Consider the following 18,798-nt stretch of genomic DNA (forward strand, 5'->3'; position numbering starts at 1 on the left):
CTGTACGTTTGAATATGCATATTTGCCTAAGTCTCATCATTACATACTAATATTTTAAGGTTTTTTTTTCAACCATCTTTAAACATTGCGTCAGCTACCAGTTTCTTTTTAATTACTTAATTACTTTAATCGACCATAACGTAGCGAACAAAGTAAAGTTATATTTATAAAACCAATCTAATATGTTATTCTGATGAAGAAATTATATTTGGACACATTACTCAGTCTACTGAAGCAGAAAATTTATTTTCTGCCTATCCTGCAGGAATCAAAAATATTAGAATGTTAAAATCATCACATTAGACACATACCGGATGGTCTACCTAAGGGATTTGTTTCATATTTAACTGTGAATTTTCAATGATATATCAAAATTTAATTCACTTTAATGTATACATAAAATACACATAGTTTCAAAACTTATGCATCATTAAAAATTATTAACTATTTTCAGAAACTACTGGTATCATTTATAACAAAAAAATATCATAACGTTGAGAGATATTTTTTGTTTTAAAAGACTGTTTTCTTAATAAATAAATTTTTTTGTCTAATTAAAATTTATTTAAAAATATGAATATCTTGTATTTCCACCATGGGCATCGATGCACGCCTGGATTCGAGCTCGATCGATAATTTCTTGAGGCACATTCTCCTATTCTTCTCTACAGACAATTGTAAGTTCATCTTGGGTTCTATGAGGATTCCTTCGGACGTGAACAACTCTGTAGAGCATATCCCATGCAAGTTCAATGGGTTCATGTCTGGAAACATCGCAGGCTACTTCAAACGGCGAACACTTTCTGGCACAAGAGTCCGTTTAAGTCCGATTTGAGCGGGCGTTATCACCCATAAATACAAAATTTTTACCCGCAGCTCCTCGCCATAACCTCACATAAGGTTATAAAATTTATGTGATGTACCTTTGTCTTGTTAGAGTCTCGTCAATAACCACCAATTCCAGGCGTTAAGCTGCCATAATACCTGCCCAAAACATAACACTGCTACCAGCGAAATGAAGTATGGGATGGACATGAGCTGGTTGTGCAGCTCTTGTTGACTTTCGCCAAACACGAATTCGTTGGCTATCACTATTACAACAGATTCTAGTCTCGTCTGAAAAAAAGGTTAAAATTTCAAAGGTGTTCAGGGAACTGTATGTATTCTGAAGCCTACTGGAGGAGGTGAAACACATGTCTGGGTTGTAGCTGAAGAGCTCTTATTGGTCCGCGACCCCTCAAACCTGCTCCAAATTGGTTTTAAAATAACTTTATACGTAAAAATTTTATTTTCAATTGACAGTTTTTATTATTAACCTCTTAACCAATATAGTGTGCTGAGTTTAAAGCCCAGTTGTTTTCGTTTGGTAAATATGTGTTTTCTCCATGTGAGCCTGCGATCTAAATACATTGCCCAGCATTTAATGTCGACTTTCTGTGGCAGAGGCTGACCGTTTAACGATACCGGAGGGCAGTTTCCCTTGCAGTTTGTAAATGTTACCTGCGCAGATTTTGTCTCGTTGGCTTGTAGATGCCACATTTTTAGCTAAGTTTGTATTGTATTTAGGTTAGCCTGTACTCTGTGTGATGCTACAGCTGGGTCTTCATGAGAAGAGATTACTGCTGGGTCATCTGTATAAGTTGCCGTTGTGACTTCTGGTAATGTAGGTAAGACCGCAGTGAATATCACACTGCATATACATCACATAGTACAGCACTGGTCCGAGAACACTACCTTGAGGGACTCCAGCCATAATTGAGTAAAGTCTGATGTACTCATCGTGATGTTTTATAAGGTAATGGGGGTCTTGCAGGTAGGATCTTAGGATTTGGAAGTAATTGTTGGGAAGGAATTTTTTGATTTTGTGTAAAAGGACATTATGCTAGACTTTGTCATATGTCTGGGAGACGTCTAAGACGATTCCGGAGCAATATTTTCTGTTTCAGTGGTAGCATGCTGTGTTCCACCCTGTAAAACCAAACTGGCGTTGGAGTATTATTTGTTTTTCAGTAAGGATTGGCTTCATTTTATTTTTAATTGGAAGATTGATGTCTTGCTTGGGCAAAACAATGACAAGTGCCAAGGAGGTAGCCATTTTAAATTGATAAACCCAGTTATTAAATGACCGAAATAGTATATAAAGTTTCAATATGAAAAATATCTTTTATTAGGGATGTTTATATTATTGTTGCTACCATTGGCGCTCCATTGTCAGAATGTGCTAGAATGACAGAAGATAGAACAACTTGGAGGAACATTGGGAAATTTAACTAATATCTTCATGATATCACGATACCTGCATCAGGTTAACGACTAAGAAGAAGAAGAAGATATCCAGATAAATACATTAAAGATTACAAAGAAAGACAAAGGTCCAGAAAAAGCTATAGGAACGGTATAGACTTACTATATTTATCGTTTTTCAATGTGAACCTTTCAAACACCGTTTATTTAAATGTTTTCCATATCTCTCGTCATAAATCCATCATAAATCTCAACCGGAAGTTCTGTAGTGGAAAGAATTAGTGGGACACCCTGTAAACGCTTCAATAAGCGTAACGATTCCGTTTCTGGAGGGAAATTCGTGAATGATCCTAATAAATCCAACGAAAACAAATTTTCTTAATTTCCGAAAATGAATTTTCCACGTGAAAAAACAGGAACTGGTTCGTGAAATATTGTTCTCAAATATAAAATTATCTTCTTAATTGCTTCTTCAAACAAGGTATTTAGAAACCGGCGGGAGTTCTGGGAAGTTATTTGCAATGTAAATAGTCTAAAATTCTCCTTTTGAACATCTGTCCTTTCAAATATATACTCACTATTTGGCGGTATGGACCAGATAAAGAACAGAGCCGGCACACCACTTCAATTTGCAACAAATACTAGCAAAAGATAAAGTTTTTTAACAAACTTTTATTTCAAGGCGGATATCAGCTGTTAAGTGTCAAGAGTAGTATTTTTACGGATTTTTTACTTGCACATACATGTTCCCAAAAAAATGTCCAAAAATTGTAGCATGTTTAATTTCTTGAATTGTTCACCATAGAGAGGTTTGGGTTTTCGTAAGAATTAACCCATACCTGCTCTCTAGGTGCTCTACAGAGTGATTCGACCAGTCCAACCGAAGTTTCATCTGCGTTTCTGCCCCAATTTGTTGGGTTAGGTAATTTCTTACAATAAAACACAGTTTGGTAGTAGTAAGGTTCAGGCAAAAGAGTCTATAGATGAGTGGGGAGCATAGCCCCGTAAAGGGGATCCCAGGATACAGGAGACCCTATGTAGAAGATGGAGCAAGACTAGACTGCATTGGCTTGAAAAATGCACCCTTTTGTACATTTTTTTCTTTCGTATCTTTCGTCTTCTTCTTTTGGTGCCTATTATCTGTGGATGTTGGCAATCCCGTTGGTCCATACAACTTTGTTAACAGCTGCTTTAAATAGACGTATGGTAGTCATTCCTGCCCACTGTCTGATGTTCTTCAAACACGATGTCCTTCTGCGTCCTTGAGATCTTTTGCCTTCTATCTTGCCTTGTAAAATTAGTTGAATTAGTTGATACTTCTCATTGCGCATCACATGCCCTAAGTATGTCATCTGCCTGATTTTCACGATTCGCATAATTTCCAGATCTTTATTCATACGTTGGATCACGGTGTTGTTTGTAACATGATGGATATAGGAAATTCTGAGCATGCCGTGGTAGCACCACATTTCGAAGGGTTCTAATCGTTTGGATGTTGCGTTCATCAAGGTACAGGCTTCAACTCCATATAAAAGGGTAGAAAATACATAGCATCTCAAGACTCGTGTTCTTATATCAATGTTCAGATGGATATTACATAAAATCTTCCTGAGGCGATTGAAGACAGCTCTCTCTCTTATTAGCTGTAAATTGGTGCTGTATTACGTCGTTTTTACTTACTACAAGAATTTTGGTCTTCTTACAGTTTAATTTCATGCCGTATCTGTCACAAGCTTCCACTACACGGTCTGTTAATGTTGGCAGATCCTTCGCATTATCAGCAATCAAGACCGTATCATCCGCATATCTTAAATTGTTTATGATTTCACCATTGATTTTTATACCTTCTCTTAAACCATCAAAAGCTTCCCTGAACAGCAATTCCGAGTAAGTATTGAACAACGTCGCGTAGGTAATAAAATGCAGCTCTGACGTACTCCCCGTTTTATCGTGAATTCTTGTGAGGTTTCGTTGTCTACTCGTACAGTTGCCCTTTGCTGTAAGTATAAATTTTTAAAATCGGTAAGATAGTTTCGAAACAAATTCAGATTTCTCCTTTAATCTGGAGCCTTCTAAAAATTGCAAGGCATGGCCAGACGATGATAAAGATGTTAATAGAGACATGGGGAATCTAAAATTTGCATTCCACGACATGTCTATTCATCTAAGCAGAAATCCTTAAGTTAAGGATTTCTGCTTAGATGAATAGACATGTCCTATTCCCCATGTCTCTATTAACATCTTTATCATCGTCTGGCCATGCCTTGCAATTTTTAGAAGGCTCCAGATTAAAGCAGAAATCTGAATTTGTTTCGAAACTATCTTACCGATTTTTTTATCAGATGTCGCTATTGCGTCCATAACGAAGCCATGTTATTGTTGCTTCCTAATAAGACAGAGAAGATTATTTTTCACGTTAAGAACGGCTATGAATAACTATTCTGATGAGACTTATTAAGTCGAAATACGTATCAATAGATACATAGACGCTTTGAACGTGAAATCAAATCTTTTCTGTCTTTTTCATTTTATAAATTTTTAATTAGGCGTAAATCTTTATCATCAATACTAGATTCTTTCAGTATCTGAAATAATTTTTGAAATGATTTTTTAAAATGATGAATTCAAAACATCTACTCATAAACATCATAAAGAGGAGAAAACAAAACACTGAGGCCATATAATTAGAGGACCTAAATACCATCTACTTCACCTTATCATATACGGAAAAATGGAGAGAAAGAGATGGATTGGTCGAAAGAAACTTTCATAGCTGCGAAATATCAAGCAATGGTGTGGTTCCACAGTAGAAGAATTGTAACGCGCTGCAGCCAATAACCTGTACTAGTATGCATTTCCAACTCGAGTATAATTACGTATTTTGGTCATTGTGAAGTGATTATTTTTGCCGAAATAATTGAGTATTTTACGCCGGTTTGGCTGAATTCAACACTGGAACTAATATCCAAACATTGAAGAACGAAAAAAACTTAATGGTCCTTAACGACACGATATTGCCTTAATATTAAAATTTCAAATTTAATTTAAAATGTAATTTCTCTCCGGTACAGTTGGTGGTAATGAAAGTTTCCATTTTTCACAATAAACTTTTTTAATCTAGTTAACATTTTACACAAAAGCGGATATTTAAAGAGTTGAGCGTCGTTACAAATTGAAATTATTTTTTAGTCGGAAGTTATTGTAGTTTAGAATTGGTTTTTCTCTTGTGAACACAGTGAACTTTGCCCCAAATACACTGGTGAGCAATACACTGAGGGCACTAACAAGTTTTTAAAAGTTTTCAGTCGGTAAATAGGAATCCTCCGTTAATACTTAGATATTAAATTATTTAGTTCAATCTTGCATAACTTATGGGTTTTGGTTATACTTTGTTTTTACGTATGAGACAGTAATGACTTAAGTTAACATGGTTTTCATGTAGAAATTTTGGGGATGGTTAGCTGGCGTCAAAAACGATGCATGTGCAAATTCCAGCGCTCTCTCCAGCGATCAGCGTGCGTTACTTAAAGAGGCCCTAGCCTAGATGATCAATCTGCTTGATCAAACGATTGAGTCAATCGATTGACGCGCGCTTTAATCAACTACAAGCCCCTCATCAGTAATAATTGATGTACAGTCATCAGTTTGTGGACGATTACTGGTTATTGTCCACATTTGCTGCAATTTTCGAGATGTTTATATTTGCATTTTATGTAGTCACAACGAGTTTCTGTATCATCTCTCTTGCCATTCATAGATCCTCAGCTTCTTCTTCTTCTTAGAGTGCCATATCCCTACGGAACGTCGGCGACTACCATGCTTATAATATTGTTATACTGATCTCGGTCTTGCGCTACGTGTAGCAATTGGTCCGCTGTCAAACCTGTCCACTGCCGCAAATTCCTCAACCAAGAGAGTTTCTTCCGTTCTATCCATTTCTTTCCTTCGATTTTACCGTTGAGAATTAGCCGAAGGAACTCATATCCTGGTCCTCTGATTATATGTCCAAGATATTCTAGTTTACGCCTCTTAATAATATTTAATAGAGTTCGTTGATGTCCCATTCTTCGAAGAACTTCTTCGTTTCTAGTTCTGCTAGTCCATGGAATTTTTAGTATCGTTCGATACAACCACATCTCAAACGCCTCGATTTTATTCATGATATCGGCGTTTAAAGTCCAAGTTTCACATCCATACAAAAGTACAGACCACACGTAACATCTTGTAAACTTTTCACAGATTTCCAAATTTAATGAGTTATTGGATCCTAGAGGCTTGAATTTTTGAAATGAGTTTCTTGCCTGTTCAATTCTACATCGAATTTCGAAGGATGGATCTAGATTTTGGGTAATCCAACATCCAAGGTATTTGAATCTCTGAACTCTCTGCAGCGGTTCTTGGTTTAATATCAGTTGGGTTGCGCCGATATCCACTTTACTGGTCACCATGTATTTAGTTTTATCGATATTTATCGACAGTCCCCAATTTGTGCATTCCATGTCAACTCTATTGATTAGCTCCTGCAGATCGTCGATGTTTTCAGCTAGAATCACAGTATCGTCGGCGTACCGTATATTGTTAATTATTTCTCCTCCTATGATAATTCCTTTTTGATCTTTTAAAGCTTCCCTAAATAGATTCTCAGAATACACGTTAAAGAGGGTGGGAGATAGTATACAGCCTTGTCTTACGCCTCGTTCAATACTGATTGGCTTTGATTCTCTGTTGTTGGTATTAATAATGGCTGTTTGGTTTCAGTAAAGTTTGGCAATAAGTTTGATGTCTTTCTCATCTAGTTGGATGCTCTGCAAGGCGGTAATTAGTCTGGTATGCTGAACGCGATCAAATGCCTTTTCAAAATCAATGAAGCACATATATACGGGTTTTCTTACCTATGACTATATTATCGGCGAAACCTAAGTTGTTTAAATATTCTCCATCTATATTTATGCCCTTTGTCCGCCAATCCAAATTCTAAAAAGCATGTTCCAGCACAGTATTAAAAGGTTTAGGTGACATTGGGTCTCAACAAGTCGACTCAAATCTAACAGAAGTAGGAGAAGAAATCTTAACATCGGAAGATGTCAATGAAAAGTGGAGCAATATTCAGAAGACATTACTAAAGGCTGCAGAAGAAAATTTAAAGCCTGAAAAGACAAATAAAAAACATAAATGGATGACTTCAGAAATTCTAGCAGTAATGGAAGAGAGGAGAAAAGCCAAAGGGAGAAATGAGCCAAAATATCAAGAAATACAAAGTATAATTAAAGTAGAGATAAAAAAAGGCCAAGGAAAAGTGGTTAACAAATCAATGCATAAAAATAGAAGAGTTTGACAGAAAATACGACAGCTTTAATATGTATAAAAAAATAAAAAAACTAAAAAATACCAAAAAGCGAGCACACTATGGGATACTCAAAGATGATAATGGTAAACTCAGTGCAGACATCAAAAATAAACTAAGATTTTGGCAAGAATACATAATGAAACTATTTGACGATGATAGAATGATACAAGAAGAGCCACAGGAACAAATAGTACCGAAAATAATAATGTGCGAATTAGAACAGGCAATTAGAAATACAAAGACCGTAAAATCAGTAGGCCCTGATCAGATCCACTGAGCTAATTAAATGCATTGACGAAAAAACACTAGAAGAAACACTAGATTTTAGATCTGTTCAACAAAGTATATACAACAGGAGTAATACCCGAAGATTGGTTGCTGTCCACGTTTGTAACACTACCAAAGTCAGTACATGCGACAGAATGCTCCCAGTATAGAATAATTTCCTTAATAAGCCACACACTTAAGATATTTCTCAAAATAATACATGGAAGACTATACAAAAAAATAGAAGATATAGATTACACCCAATTTGGACTCAGAAGGAACGAGAGAGACTTTGTTCGCTTTTAACGTTCTCACGCAAAGACGACTAGATATGAACCAGGATCTCTACATCTGCTTTATAGATTATCAAAAGATAGAGTACGGCATCAGAAACTCGTAAAACTGTTAAAAAAAAAAGAATGTGGATAGTCGAGATATACGGGTTATTGTCAATCTGTACTGGAATCAAAAAGCAAAGATTAGAATCGAAAATGTCGATACAGAATCTGTAGAAATCAAAAGAGGTGTTAGACGGGGTTGCGTGCTATCCCCATTGTTATTCAATCTGTACAGCGAAGCTATTTTTAAGGAAGCAATATCAGAGGAACAACAGGGTATATCAATAAAAGGAAAAATCTTGAACAACATAAGATTTGCAGACGACATCGCTGTTTTTGCAGATCTGCGGACACTGCAACGCTTAGTAAATAGATTACATCAAGTCAGTATAAAATATGGACTACACATGAACGTTAAGAAATACCGAGGGAAAACAAGTAGAGAGAGTCAATAACGACAAATATCTGGGAACCTGGGTAAATGAAAACAATGACCAAGGTAGAGAAATAAAGACACGCATTGAATTTGCAAGACAAGCATTTATAAAAATGAAAACAGTGTTCTCGACTTTGTTGAATGGAATGGAAAGCTAGACACTAAAAGTGATAATATAAAAAAGTTGGAATCATTTGAGATTTGGTGCTATAGAAGGGATTTTGAAAATACCATGGACACAACGAGTTACAAATGCAGAAGTGTTAAGAAGGCTACAAAAGGATTGCGAGATCATAAAGCACATCAAAACAAGAAAGCTGGAATATTTAGGCCACAATACCAGAGGTGCGATATATGAGATATTAAGGCTCATAATGCAAGGTAAAATCAAGGGAAAAGATCCGTAGAAAGACGAAGAATTTCATGGCTAAGAAACCGAAGAGAGTGATATAGTTGCAGCCTATAGTTGCCTATGTTTATACGATTACTATTAGTATGTAATTTGACAGCAGTTGTTGCCTGGAGGTATACATTGTATATTAATTTTGTATATCTTAGTTCAGCCTGCATTCTTTAAGCGCCTGTAGTATTTTGCTTAGCTCAACTGTGTCAAAGATTTTGTGAAAATATTAGTACTCGGGGCTTATTGTATTCCACTACTTTCTCTATTAGAGTTTTTGGGCTTTATAGATGGTCATTAGTTCTGTAATTTTTTCGGAATCCTGCCTGTTCTCTTGTTTGATAAATCTCTAATTTTCTTTTCGTTCTTTTAACTATTATTCGCGTACACTTTTATTCGCGTTTAGTAACCCAGTTTTTACTGTAATTGGACTTTTTCTCTTTTTCTCTTTCTCTTGATCTATATAGCTCTGTGTAGAACTCTTCGACAATTGTTAATATTTCATCTCTGATTGTAGTTTCTTCTCCAGCTTTATTTCTTAGTTTGTTAATTCCTATTTTTCCCCATTGCACACTCCTTCTCAAAACTTTCATGTCCTCGTTTTGCTCTATTGCTTGTTTAGTTTTTTCTACTTTGTAATTCCTTATGTCTTTTCTTATGACCTTTGTGATCATCTTACTTATTTTATTTAGCGTTTCTTTGCTTATACTGTTATTACCTTTCATCTGCGCCTTTGGTCTATAAGGGTTTTCGTAAGTTGACTTAGTTTTTCATCCTTTTTGTTTCTTGGACAGTATTTTGTTTGAACCTGTTGCATTGTGTTGACTATTTGTTGCTAATGTCTGTTGTTGTTGTGATACATGGAATAATATATTTTTCGAACTCCTGAATATTAGTTGGTTTTGTTCATTTCTTTGGTTGTTTCTTGTTAATCATTTTGAGTCTTTCTTTACTGGTTTAACACATTTACATTTTTAAATAATTCTTTTTTGTTTGTTAAGAAATAGTCGACATCGTTCCTTGTGTTTCTATCATAGTCCAGTCGTCAGAGAGGTGACCCCTAAAAATCACACGAACAAGCTGAATTTTGCCGAGAATATTCATTTTGGGACCCCAATAAAGGTGCAAAATTTTTTTTTAAAAACATACTAGTTTAATTGAAAAAAAAAAAGATTTAAACGTTTTAAATTGTTTGTTATGTGAAAGTTTAAATCCAGCGCTTTTTAAGCATATTTGAAATGTCTCAATTTGTTACCAAAACTCAAAACTAAAATTTCATGTTATATGTTTTGAAGGTTAGGCCATAGAATAACTTAACACACATAGAAGCGACACAACGGTCCAAAAGCGTGTACCATTTTTGTATACGCATGCCCGATTCTGGTTGTTTAACTGTCAAAAACACGTGCTTATTCTTTAATTCTGGTTGTTTTCGATAGTCCGTAGGCGTCTATGGTAAACACTCGACACAACAAGTGCATTTGACCATTTATACAATTTATTTATAGTTAAAAGGTTATAGTTTATAGTTATAGTTAAATATATAAGTTTATAGTTTATAGTTAAAAGTTTAATTTATATTTAAAATGTCTGGATATATTTGTGCGATTCGCCGATGTTCATCTGTGACAGGAAAAGGAATAAGTTTATTTAGATTTCCTAAGAATAATAACAGGTAATTACTATTACTTTGTAATTATTATTAGTTATTACATAATAGTATTGGTTTGACTTTCGAACAGTAAGCCAACGCCGACGTGTCTGTCCGAGCTATAAAAAATAAACTTTGGTCTGCCAAGGGATAGTTCAAAATGAAAACATTAAATTTGGTGTCAGTGCTATTTCTTTTATTGAAAGACGCAAGTCTTCGAAGGCTCAGGTCAAAAAATCAACAGATGGTGGCCGGGTGTCAGCGCGCTCGAAGACAACAATACGAATATAGTATTTTTAGGAAATAAAAATATATAGAGGGTTTTATACACGAGAATATTTGATTTAAGAGCGTAGGCGCAAAATTTCGGGCAAATGTTTTTTAAATGTATTAATTTTTTTCGAATCCTGAAAAAACTAATAAGTATTTTTGAAAAATTTAAACGCAGAATGAAAGACCACATTATTATTGAGGGCCAAAAGTCCCCGAAAACTTCTATAATGTTTATTTTAATAAGTTACAGGGGTGAAAAAAAAAGAGAAAATTTAGTGTGATTTTTAATTTCAAATATCTCATTCAAAAAAACTTTTTGTTTATTCTAAGTGACTTTCGGCACTCGGTAATAATGTAATCTTTTATTCTGTGTTTAAATTTTTCAAAAATATTTGTTAGTTTTCTCAGGATTCCAAAAAAATGTTAAAAAGCATTGGCCCGAAATTTTGCGCCTACGCTCTTAAACGAAACAAAGAAATTACTAAAATGCTCAAACTAAAAATTGTTGGAAACATAATTAGACCGATAATTGGGAAAATCTTATAATTACAACAGATGACTTCAAAATTGCAAAAACATGGTTGCAAATAAACAAACTTACATTAAATTATGAAAAAACTAAATAGGTACTCATCTACCTTTTTCTATATACAAAAGTTGTCTGCCAATTTTTAATTCGTTAAATATAAATAAAAAAGATCAAATATATGGATCGAAGTACATAAAATATTTAGGAGTTTTAAATGGGAATTACAAATAAAAAATATTAAAACTTTATTTGTTGCATATCTCAATATTTAGTGACATTTTTGTGACTTGTGACAGTCAGGAGAAAACTGTAAATTTATTAAGATTAGATATTGACAAAAGTTAAATATTTCATTACTTACAATATACTTAGAATATACTAATACTCTTATAGCTGTAAGTAATAAAGTATTATTTATAAATACAGAAAAAGTTCTTTGTTTAAAATTTGTTCTGTTAAAAATCTGTAGTGCCAAAGTGTGGATAGAAGCTTGCAGACGAGAAGATTTGTTATTCAAAATGGATTCACTTTATAATAATTATAGGATTTGTGAACTGCATTTTGAAGATAATGTTATTTTAAAAGGAAATAGAAGAAAAACATTGGCGCATGACGCAGTACCTTCAATGATCTTTGTTATTTATATTTAACGAATTAAAAATTGGCAGACAACTTTTGTATATAGCAAAAAGTAGATGAGTACCTATTTAGTTTTTTCATAATTTAATGTAAGTTTGTTTATTTGCAACCATGTTTTTGCAATTTTGAAGTATTGTTCTGTTGTAATTTTAAGATTTTTAGTAATTTCTTTGTTTCGCTTAAGAGCGTAGGCTCAAAATTTCGGGCGAATGCTTTTTAAATACAATCATTTTTTTCGAATCCTGAGAAAACTAACAAATATTTTTGAAAAATTTAAACACAGAATGAAAGATTACATTATTACCGAGGGCCGAAAGTCCCTTAGAATAAACAAAAAGTTTTTTTGAATGAGATATTTGAAATTAAAAATCACACTAAATTTTCTCTTTTTTTTTACCCCTGTAACTTATTAAAATAAACATTATAGAAGTTTTCAGGGACTTTCGGCCCTCAGTAATAATGTAGTCTTTCATTCTGCGTTTAAATTTTTCAAAAATATTTATTAGTTTTTTCAGGATTCGAAAAAAAATGAATGCATTTAAAAAACATTGGCCCGAAATTTTGCGCCTACGCTCTTAAGAATTTATATTGTGTGATATACCCACTGACTATTAATTTTCTGGTTGTTAGCTGTCATTGGCGGCTTGGCCACGTAACTCCAAAGGACTGTCGCTTCTCTGTGTTCGGTTGTTCTCTGGTTAGGCTCTATATATAGTAATCGAAACTTTATACTAGCCAGTCAATAAAAGGGATAGATTGTATTAATCTCATGAGAATAATAAAAAATGGCAAAAACCGCGCCACGTTTATTTACTTATTTAACACCTTTATAAAATCTGATACAAATTTTATTAAACATTGATTTCGCGCGCGTAACTGGCATTCAAAATCGACGGTCGCTTCAAGCTTTGTTTGTGAGAGAACGGCTCATTCTACACAAAAAGTGCTACTAAACATCTTTGTTTAAAATTATCTCAGCTACATTTTTTATTTCAAACATTTTTTCCTACAGCGTACGGGTTCTTGGTAAATCTTGGTTTTAGGGGGAAGCCCGGAGTGGTAAACTTTTTTGGATCTTTTTTGGGATCCCAAAATTAATATTCTCAGCAAAACTCAGCTTGTTAGTATGATGTTAAGAGGTTTAGTGACATTTTCGTCTTTGGCGACTAGAGTATCAGAGCTTTCCTATGTCCATCTTCTGTGAGTTTTCTTTTAAAAAAAGCTGTTCATTTGATAGAGATTGTTTTCAAAACGGAAAGTTAACAGGTGTTTGCCTCTATCATTTCTGCCTTAGTTTTGAAACTTTTCCAATATTATTTCAGAGGGGTCTTCCTTAGTGCCCATTTTGGCGTTGAAATCGACACCTATTATTAAGAAGATCCAGTAACTCATGATAATAAACAGTGCCTATTTTGTTTCGTTTACGTTCACTTTTAAAAACCATTATTCCTATTTTTGTATATGGTATTTCATTGAAAAGAAATCTGAAGTAATAGATAAATTTAAAGAATATATTGATGTGGTCACTGCTAAATTGAATGTAAAAATTGAACGAATAAGGTGTGATAATAGGGATGAATATTCCTTAAAAGATTTTGTTTAAATGCTGGTGAGTCAAAATTCAGTATACAGTACCTAGGAATCCAGAACAAAATGCTGTTTCTGAACGTTTTAACAAAACCATTATAGAAAAGGCAAAACATTTAATTTTTGATTCAAATTTAGATAAATGCATGTGGGGTGAAGGTGTGAGAGTAGCAGCATACTTAATTAATAGAACTGAAACTCGAACTTTACTTGATAACAAAATACATGCTGAAATTTGATATGTTGAAAAAACAAATACCTATGAAAAAGATAAAATTATTTGGTTGTAATTTAACGGTATAATTTAATTTCTCAAGAGAACAGAATATCTGAGCTTGATCCTAGTAGTGAAAAGCTAATTATGGTGGGTTATGCAATTCTAAAAACTCTGAGTCAGATGAAGGATCTGTAAAAAATTGACTTTAATAGAGAATATTGTTCTGAAGCTATCTTCTTGTGGTATGTTAAAGCAATTACTATTTAAATGGGAATAAGCCAGAATTAAAGGTTTAAAGTACGTTTATTGACGTTTCAATTTCCACTTTTCCGATTTGAGAACGATTTCCGAAGTGGAAATTGAAACGTCAATAAACGTACTTCAATCTTTAATTGTGGCTTATTATAATTTTTATTATAATCTTTCAAGGCGTAGTAAATACAATAAAGGTTACAAAACGTTTGCGCTGTATTTTGATTTTATTGTCACGGGGCATTTGTCACGTAATAAAAAATTTCCTAAATTTGAATAATTTTCAATCAGATTTTTAAGCATTCACATGAACAGCCAGTACAATATTCTGAACTAATTCTATTTGCATATATACTAAAATTACCGATTTATAGAAAACTGAATTTTAATTCGGTTCAATAGATAGCAAATTTCATACAGTTTTATATAAAAAACGCTTTTCGATATGTCAGTGAATGATTTATTGTTCGAGTATGTGATTACCCGAATATGGAAAACAAATTACCATACAAGTAAATGAATCGTGACCGGTTACCCCAGATAGATCTGATAAAATGCGCATGGGGAAAGGATAATGAAATAATTAATCAAATTGTTGATGGCTAGTTAAGTACGAAATTATTCTTGGACGAAGTCGGAATACAAATTAGGCGAAAATTTATGCAAACAATCAACAAAACGGAATGGGGAAGTTGAAGAAGGAAAATTGTTTTCAATATTGTTGGCTTGTTTATTTAAACGGTGAGTTTGCTACTGGAAAACGGATACATCCACGAAACATCTTTTTTTTATCAGAGTTCTGCGTTACAAATATTCATTAAAATCTTAATATATAACTTTGTGGATATGGATATAAAGCATAAATTATAATGAATAAAGTATTTTAAAAAAAATTGACCAACAAATTTGTGAAAATTATAGAGGAATAACGTTACTAAATACAACATATAAATTATTGACATCAATAATAAAAAGCAAACACACAATAGAACAAATAATGAAAAAAGCAAACGAATATAAATTAGAATTGGAAATGTTATTCATAGACTTCAAACAGGCATTTGATTCAATTAAAAGTAAAGGATTAATGATAGCACTTAAAAAATTAAAAATTTCACATCAACCTACAAAATTAATAAAAAGGACAACGCTATTTAATCTAGCCTTAGAATATGTACTACGAAATATAAATAAAGGAAATCTAAGAACAAGAGGTGGTCAAATAATCCGTAGACGATATTGCCAATATTGCAAAGAACAGGAAAATAATGAAAGAAATGCTAGAAGAAATAAAAGAGAAAGGGGAGGTAATGGGACTAAACTAAGAAAGACAAAAATATTAAGATTAGTCCCTTATGTCCTGTCAGTAATGATCCAAATGATTTTTCAGTGTTAACACCTGGTCATTTTCTTACACTAGAGCCTTTAAAGATAATTCCCGATCGGGATTACAGTGATGTTCATTTAAATAGACTAAGTCGTTGGCAATTGCTGCAACGATTACATGCAGACTTTTGGCAAAGATGGAGCAGAGAATATTTACATACTCTTCATCAACGCTCGAAGTGGCATAAAAATGAGGGTAATCCTAATATAGGTACACTCGTATTAATACGTAATGAGACCAAGCCTCCCTTACAATGGCAAATGGGTCGAATTAAAACTTTAATTTTCAGTCAAGATGATATTGCTCGCGTAGCTATAACCGCGAAAGGTGAACTTAGGTGACCTTTGGTTAAGCTATGCCCTTTGCCTTATATTGACTAAAAATGCAAATATGCATTTTGGTGGGTGGGAATGTTACGTCCCTCCACACATATTATTAGATTTTATTAATAATTTTTATTATTTTATTTTTATATTTAATTCTTTAATTAACGTGTGTGTATGTCTTGTCAATTATGAATTAATACGGACCTGTACAGTCCGCCCCCTAACAGTCGAAAGGGAGAAAAACTACAACGCTACAGGACGACACGCTACGCACTTCAATCTTAGATATAGTCTTGTATAAATCAGCGCGCAAAACACTCCAGTATTTTTGTGTAACGTGACCACGCGACCTTTTGAGAAGATTCTGTTCCCGAGTCAACCCAGTGCACTGAGGAAGAAGAAGGAGTATTACATCAACATCACAGGTACCGAAATTTGATTGAATACACACACAGTATTTATATTAATTGATAAATTTACATATAACTTATTTTCATATTAAAATTATGCCAGCACCTAAATAAATCATTTATGAGTGAGTGTTTCTCTTATAGAATTTAAAGCTCATTCACTAGCCCTTACCAAAAAATCTGCTAAAAAATTTGAAACAACGCAAAGAACAATGGAACGAATCATGCTTGGAATATTACTAAGAGACAAGATTAGAAACACCGAGATAAGACGTAGAACGAAGATTAGGGATATTGTGGAAGAAATTGCAAAAATGAAATGGCGCTGGGCAGGTCACGTAGCCCGATATAATGACAACAGGTGGATACGGAGAATTCTAGAATGGAGACCAAGGACGACAACAAGAAGCATGGGAAGACCTCAAAAAAGATGGGTAGATGACATAAGAACAGTGGTAGGCAAACAGTGGATTAGATTGGCGCAAGATAGAGAAAGATGGAAGCAATTGGGAGAGACCTACATTCAGGAGTGGATGGAAAATGGTTGACAAAGAAGACATCCAGAAAAACTGTTTGGTGTGCTTTGTGGGCTGGTGGAGTCATTGGTTCGTACTTCTCAAAAAAACGATGGCCAGAACGTTACAGCCGATGTTGACCGCTATAGAGCCATGATTAATTTTTCATTCCTAAATTGAACAAGCATGATGTGCAGGAACTGTGGTTGCAACAAGACGGTGCAACATGTCATACAGCTCGTGCCACAATTGATTTATTGAAGGAAACATTTGGTAACCGCATAATTTGACGTTTCGGACCCGTGAATTGACCTACAAGATCATGCGATTTAATACCACCAGACTATTTTCTGTGGAGATATGTGAAGACGCTAGTCTACGACGATAAGCCTGAAACGATTGATCACTTAGAGAACAACAAAAAGTCCTAAAATTGGAATTGTTATAAAATTGGATATCTAGATTAGACTACGTCAGAGCCGCCGTGGCGGTCAAATGCAAAAATCATATGTAAATTATAATACCAAAATATTATCTTCTGAATAAAGTCAATTTTATGTCAATTTAAAAAAATCATCTTTGTTTTATTCCATTTTAAAGTTCTATACCTCTGAAAAAACACCCAATATTTTTTTCAGCTTGATGTTTAGCTGCATTTACACTCTTTGGTTTTCTTCAGTATTCTTGGATAAGTCTAAAAAGCATTAAAAATCTTGGTTTTTCAACAAAATATGTTTGCAGCTCAATATTAAGCTGGACTGTATGCTTTGCTTTCCTCCAGTGCTCTTTATAAATCAAAAAACGTTAGAAAATCATTATGTTTTAACAAAATATATTTCCAGTTCGAGTTTTAGCTGGACTATACCTTTTACTTTCCTCCAGAATCCTTAATAAATCCAAAAAAAAACATTAGAAATCATTATTTATTAACAAAATCCCAGCTCGATTTAATGGAATTAATATTATCAGCACATGCTATTCTTAAATTTATTCTGAAATTTTTTTAACAATACCAAAAAAATAACCACAAAGCAAAAATTTTACGTGGACGCTTACAACATTTAAAAATTACCTCTACCTGTAAGTGGGAGGGATTGGTGGGATTCTTGTTTTCATCCCTCGAGGCCTCGTTTTCTATGTTCAACATCCCGTATGGAAAAAATTGCTGAAATGAAAAAAAAAAACAATTAGAATAAAATTAATGAATAATGGTCATTTTTTGATGCTGTGACAAATATTACAGGTTAATATAATTTTTTAATTCATACAATTTTTTTGAAAACGATTTCCGGATTCGAGATTGCATAGTAAAATGTAATTTTCATTCATATTAACAGTTTTAGAAATTCATTACATTAATTATTAGAAAATATTTTACTGAACATTAATTAGTCCAGGTAATATTTATTTTGATTTGGGTGTGAAGCATATAATCGCAGTTTTTTGCATAAATCGCTCCAAAATATCACTACAAACGATAATTGAAAACTGGAAGTTTCAAAGGTGCTAAGTGCCAAAACTTTTGATTTTGAGTTATTGCCATAGAAAGGTTGTATGTGTCATGCTCTATGCCCTAACAAAGGCGCTAGGTGCCATTCCTAATAGTAAACTTTGTATAGGGACTGTAAGATAAGCGTAAATTGTCTGTTGCTTTACAAAGGGGTTATGTGCAAATTTATTAAGTATTATTAATTTTGTTGTGATTAATGAGTAAAGTGAAAACCCGAAGAAGTAATGGTACTGGCAGCTTTGGCAAGGAATAAGGACAACTTCGGGAGGTTGGCAAAGCATATAAAACTAGAAAATGTAAAGATATAGCAGCAGAACCGTTGCCAACACAGAAGGTTTATAACCTATCAGGTTGCACTTGTCTTACTGTATATATTTTTTATTTTTAGATGATTTGTAAGTGCAAATTTAATTGTACAACTATTAGTTATCGCAGGAGAAAATCCTTGTTTGAAAAGTTTCACCGGGAGA

The 18,798-nt window shown here is 33.7% G+C and overlaps 1 protein-coding gene across 3 annotated transcripts in view; it reads right to left on the reverse strand.

Annotated features, from left to right (window-relative positions):
• LOC140432788 (growth factor receptor-bound protein 14-like) overlaps nucleotides 1-18,798 on the reverse strand; it is a 945,246-nt gene that overhangs the window by 678,162 nt on the left and 248,286 nt on the right. For 2 of the 3 annotated variants that reach the window (XM_072520900.1, XM_072520898.1), the window contains exon 5: nucleotides 17,891-17,983. In XM_072520900.1, the coding sequence (XP_072377001.1) occupies nucleotides 17,891-17,983 (93 nt within the window). The remainder of the gene's footprint in view (nucleotides 1-17,890; nucleotides 17,984-18,798) is intronic. The other variant, XM_072520899.1, reaches the window with a different exon arrangement.

This window comes from Diabrotica undecimpunctata, chromosome 1 (genome assembly GCF_040954645.1).
Source record: "Diabrotica undecimpunctata isolate CICGRU chromosome 1, icDiaUnde3, whole genome shotgun sequence".
Lineage (NCBI taxonomy): Eukaryota > Metazoa > Arthropoda > Insecta > Coleoptera > Chrysomelidae > Diabrotica > Diabrotica undecimpunctata.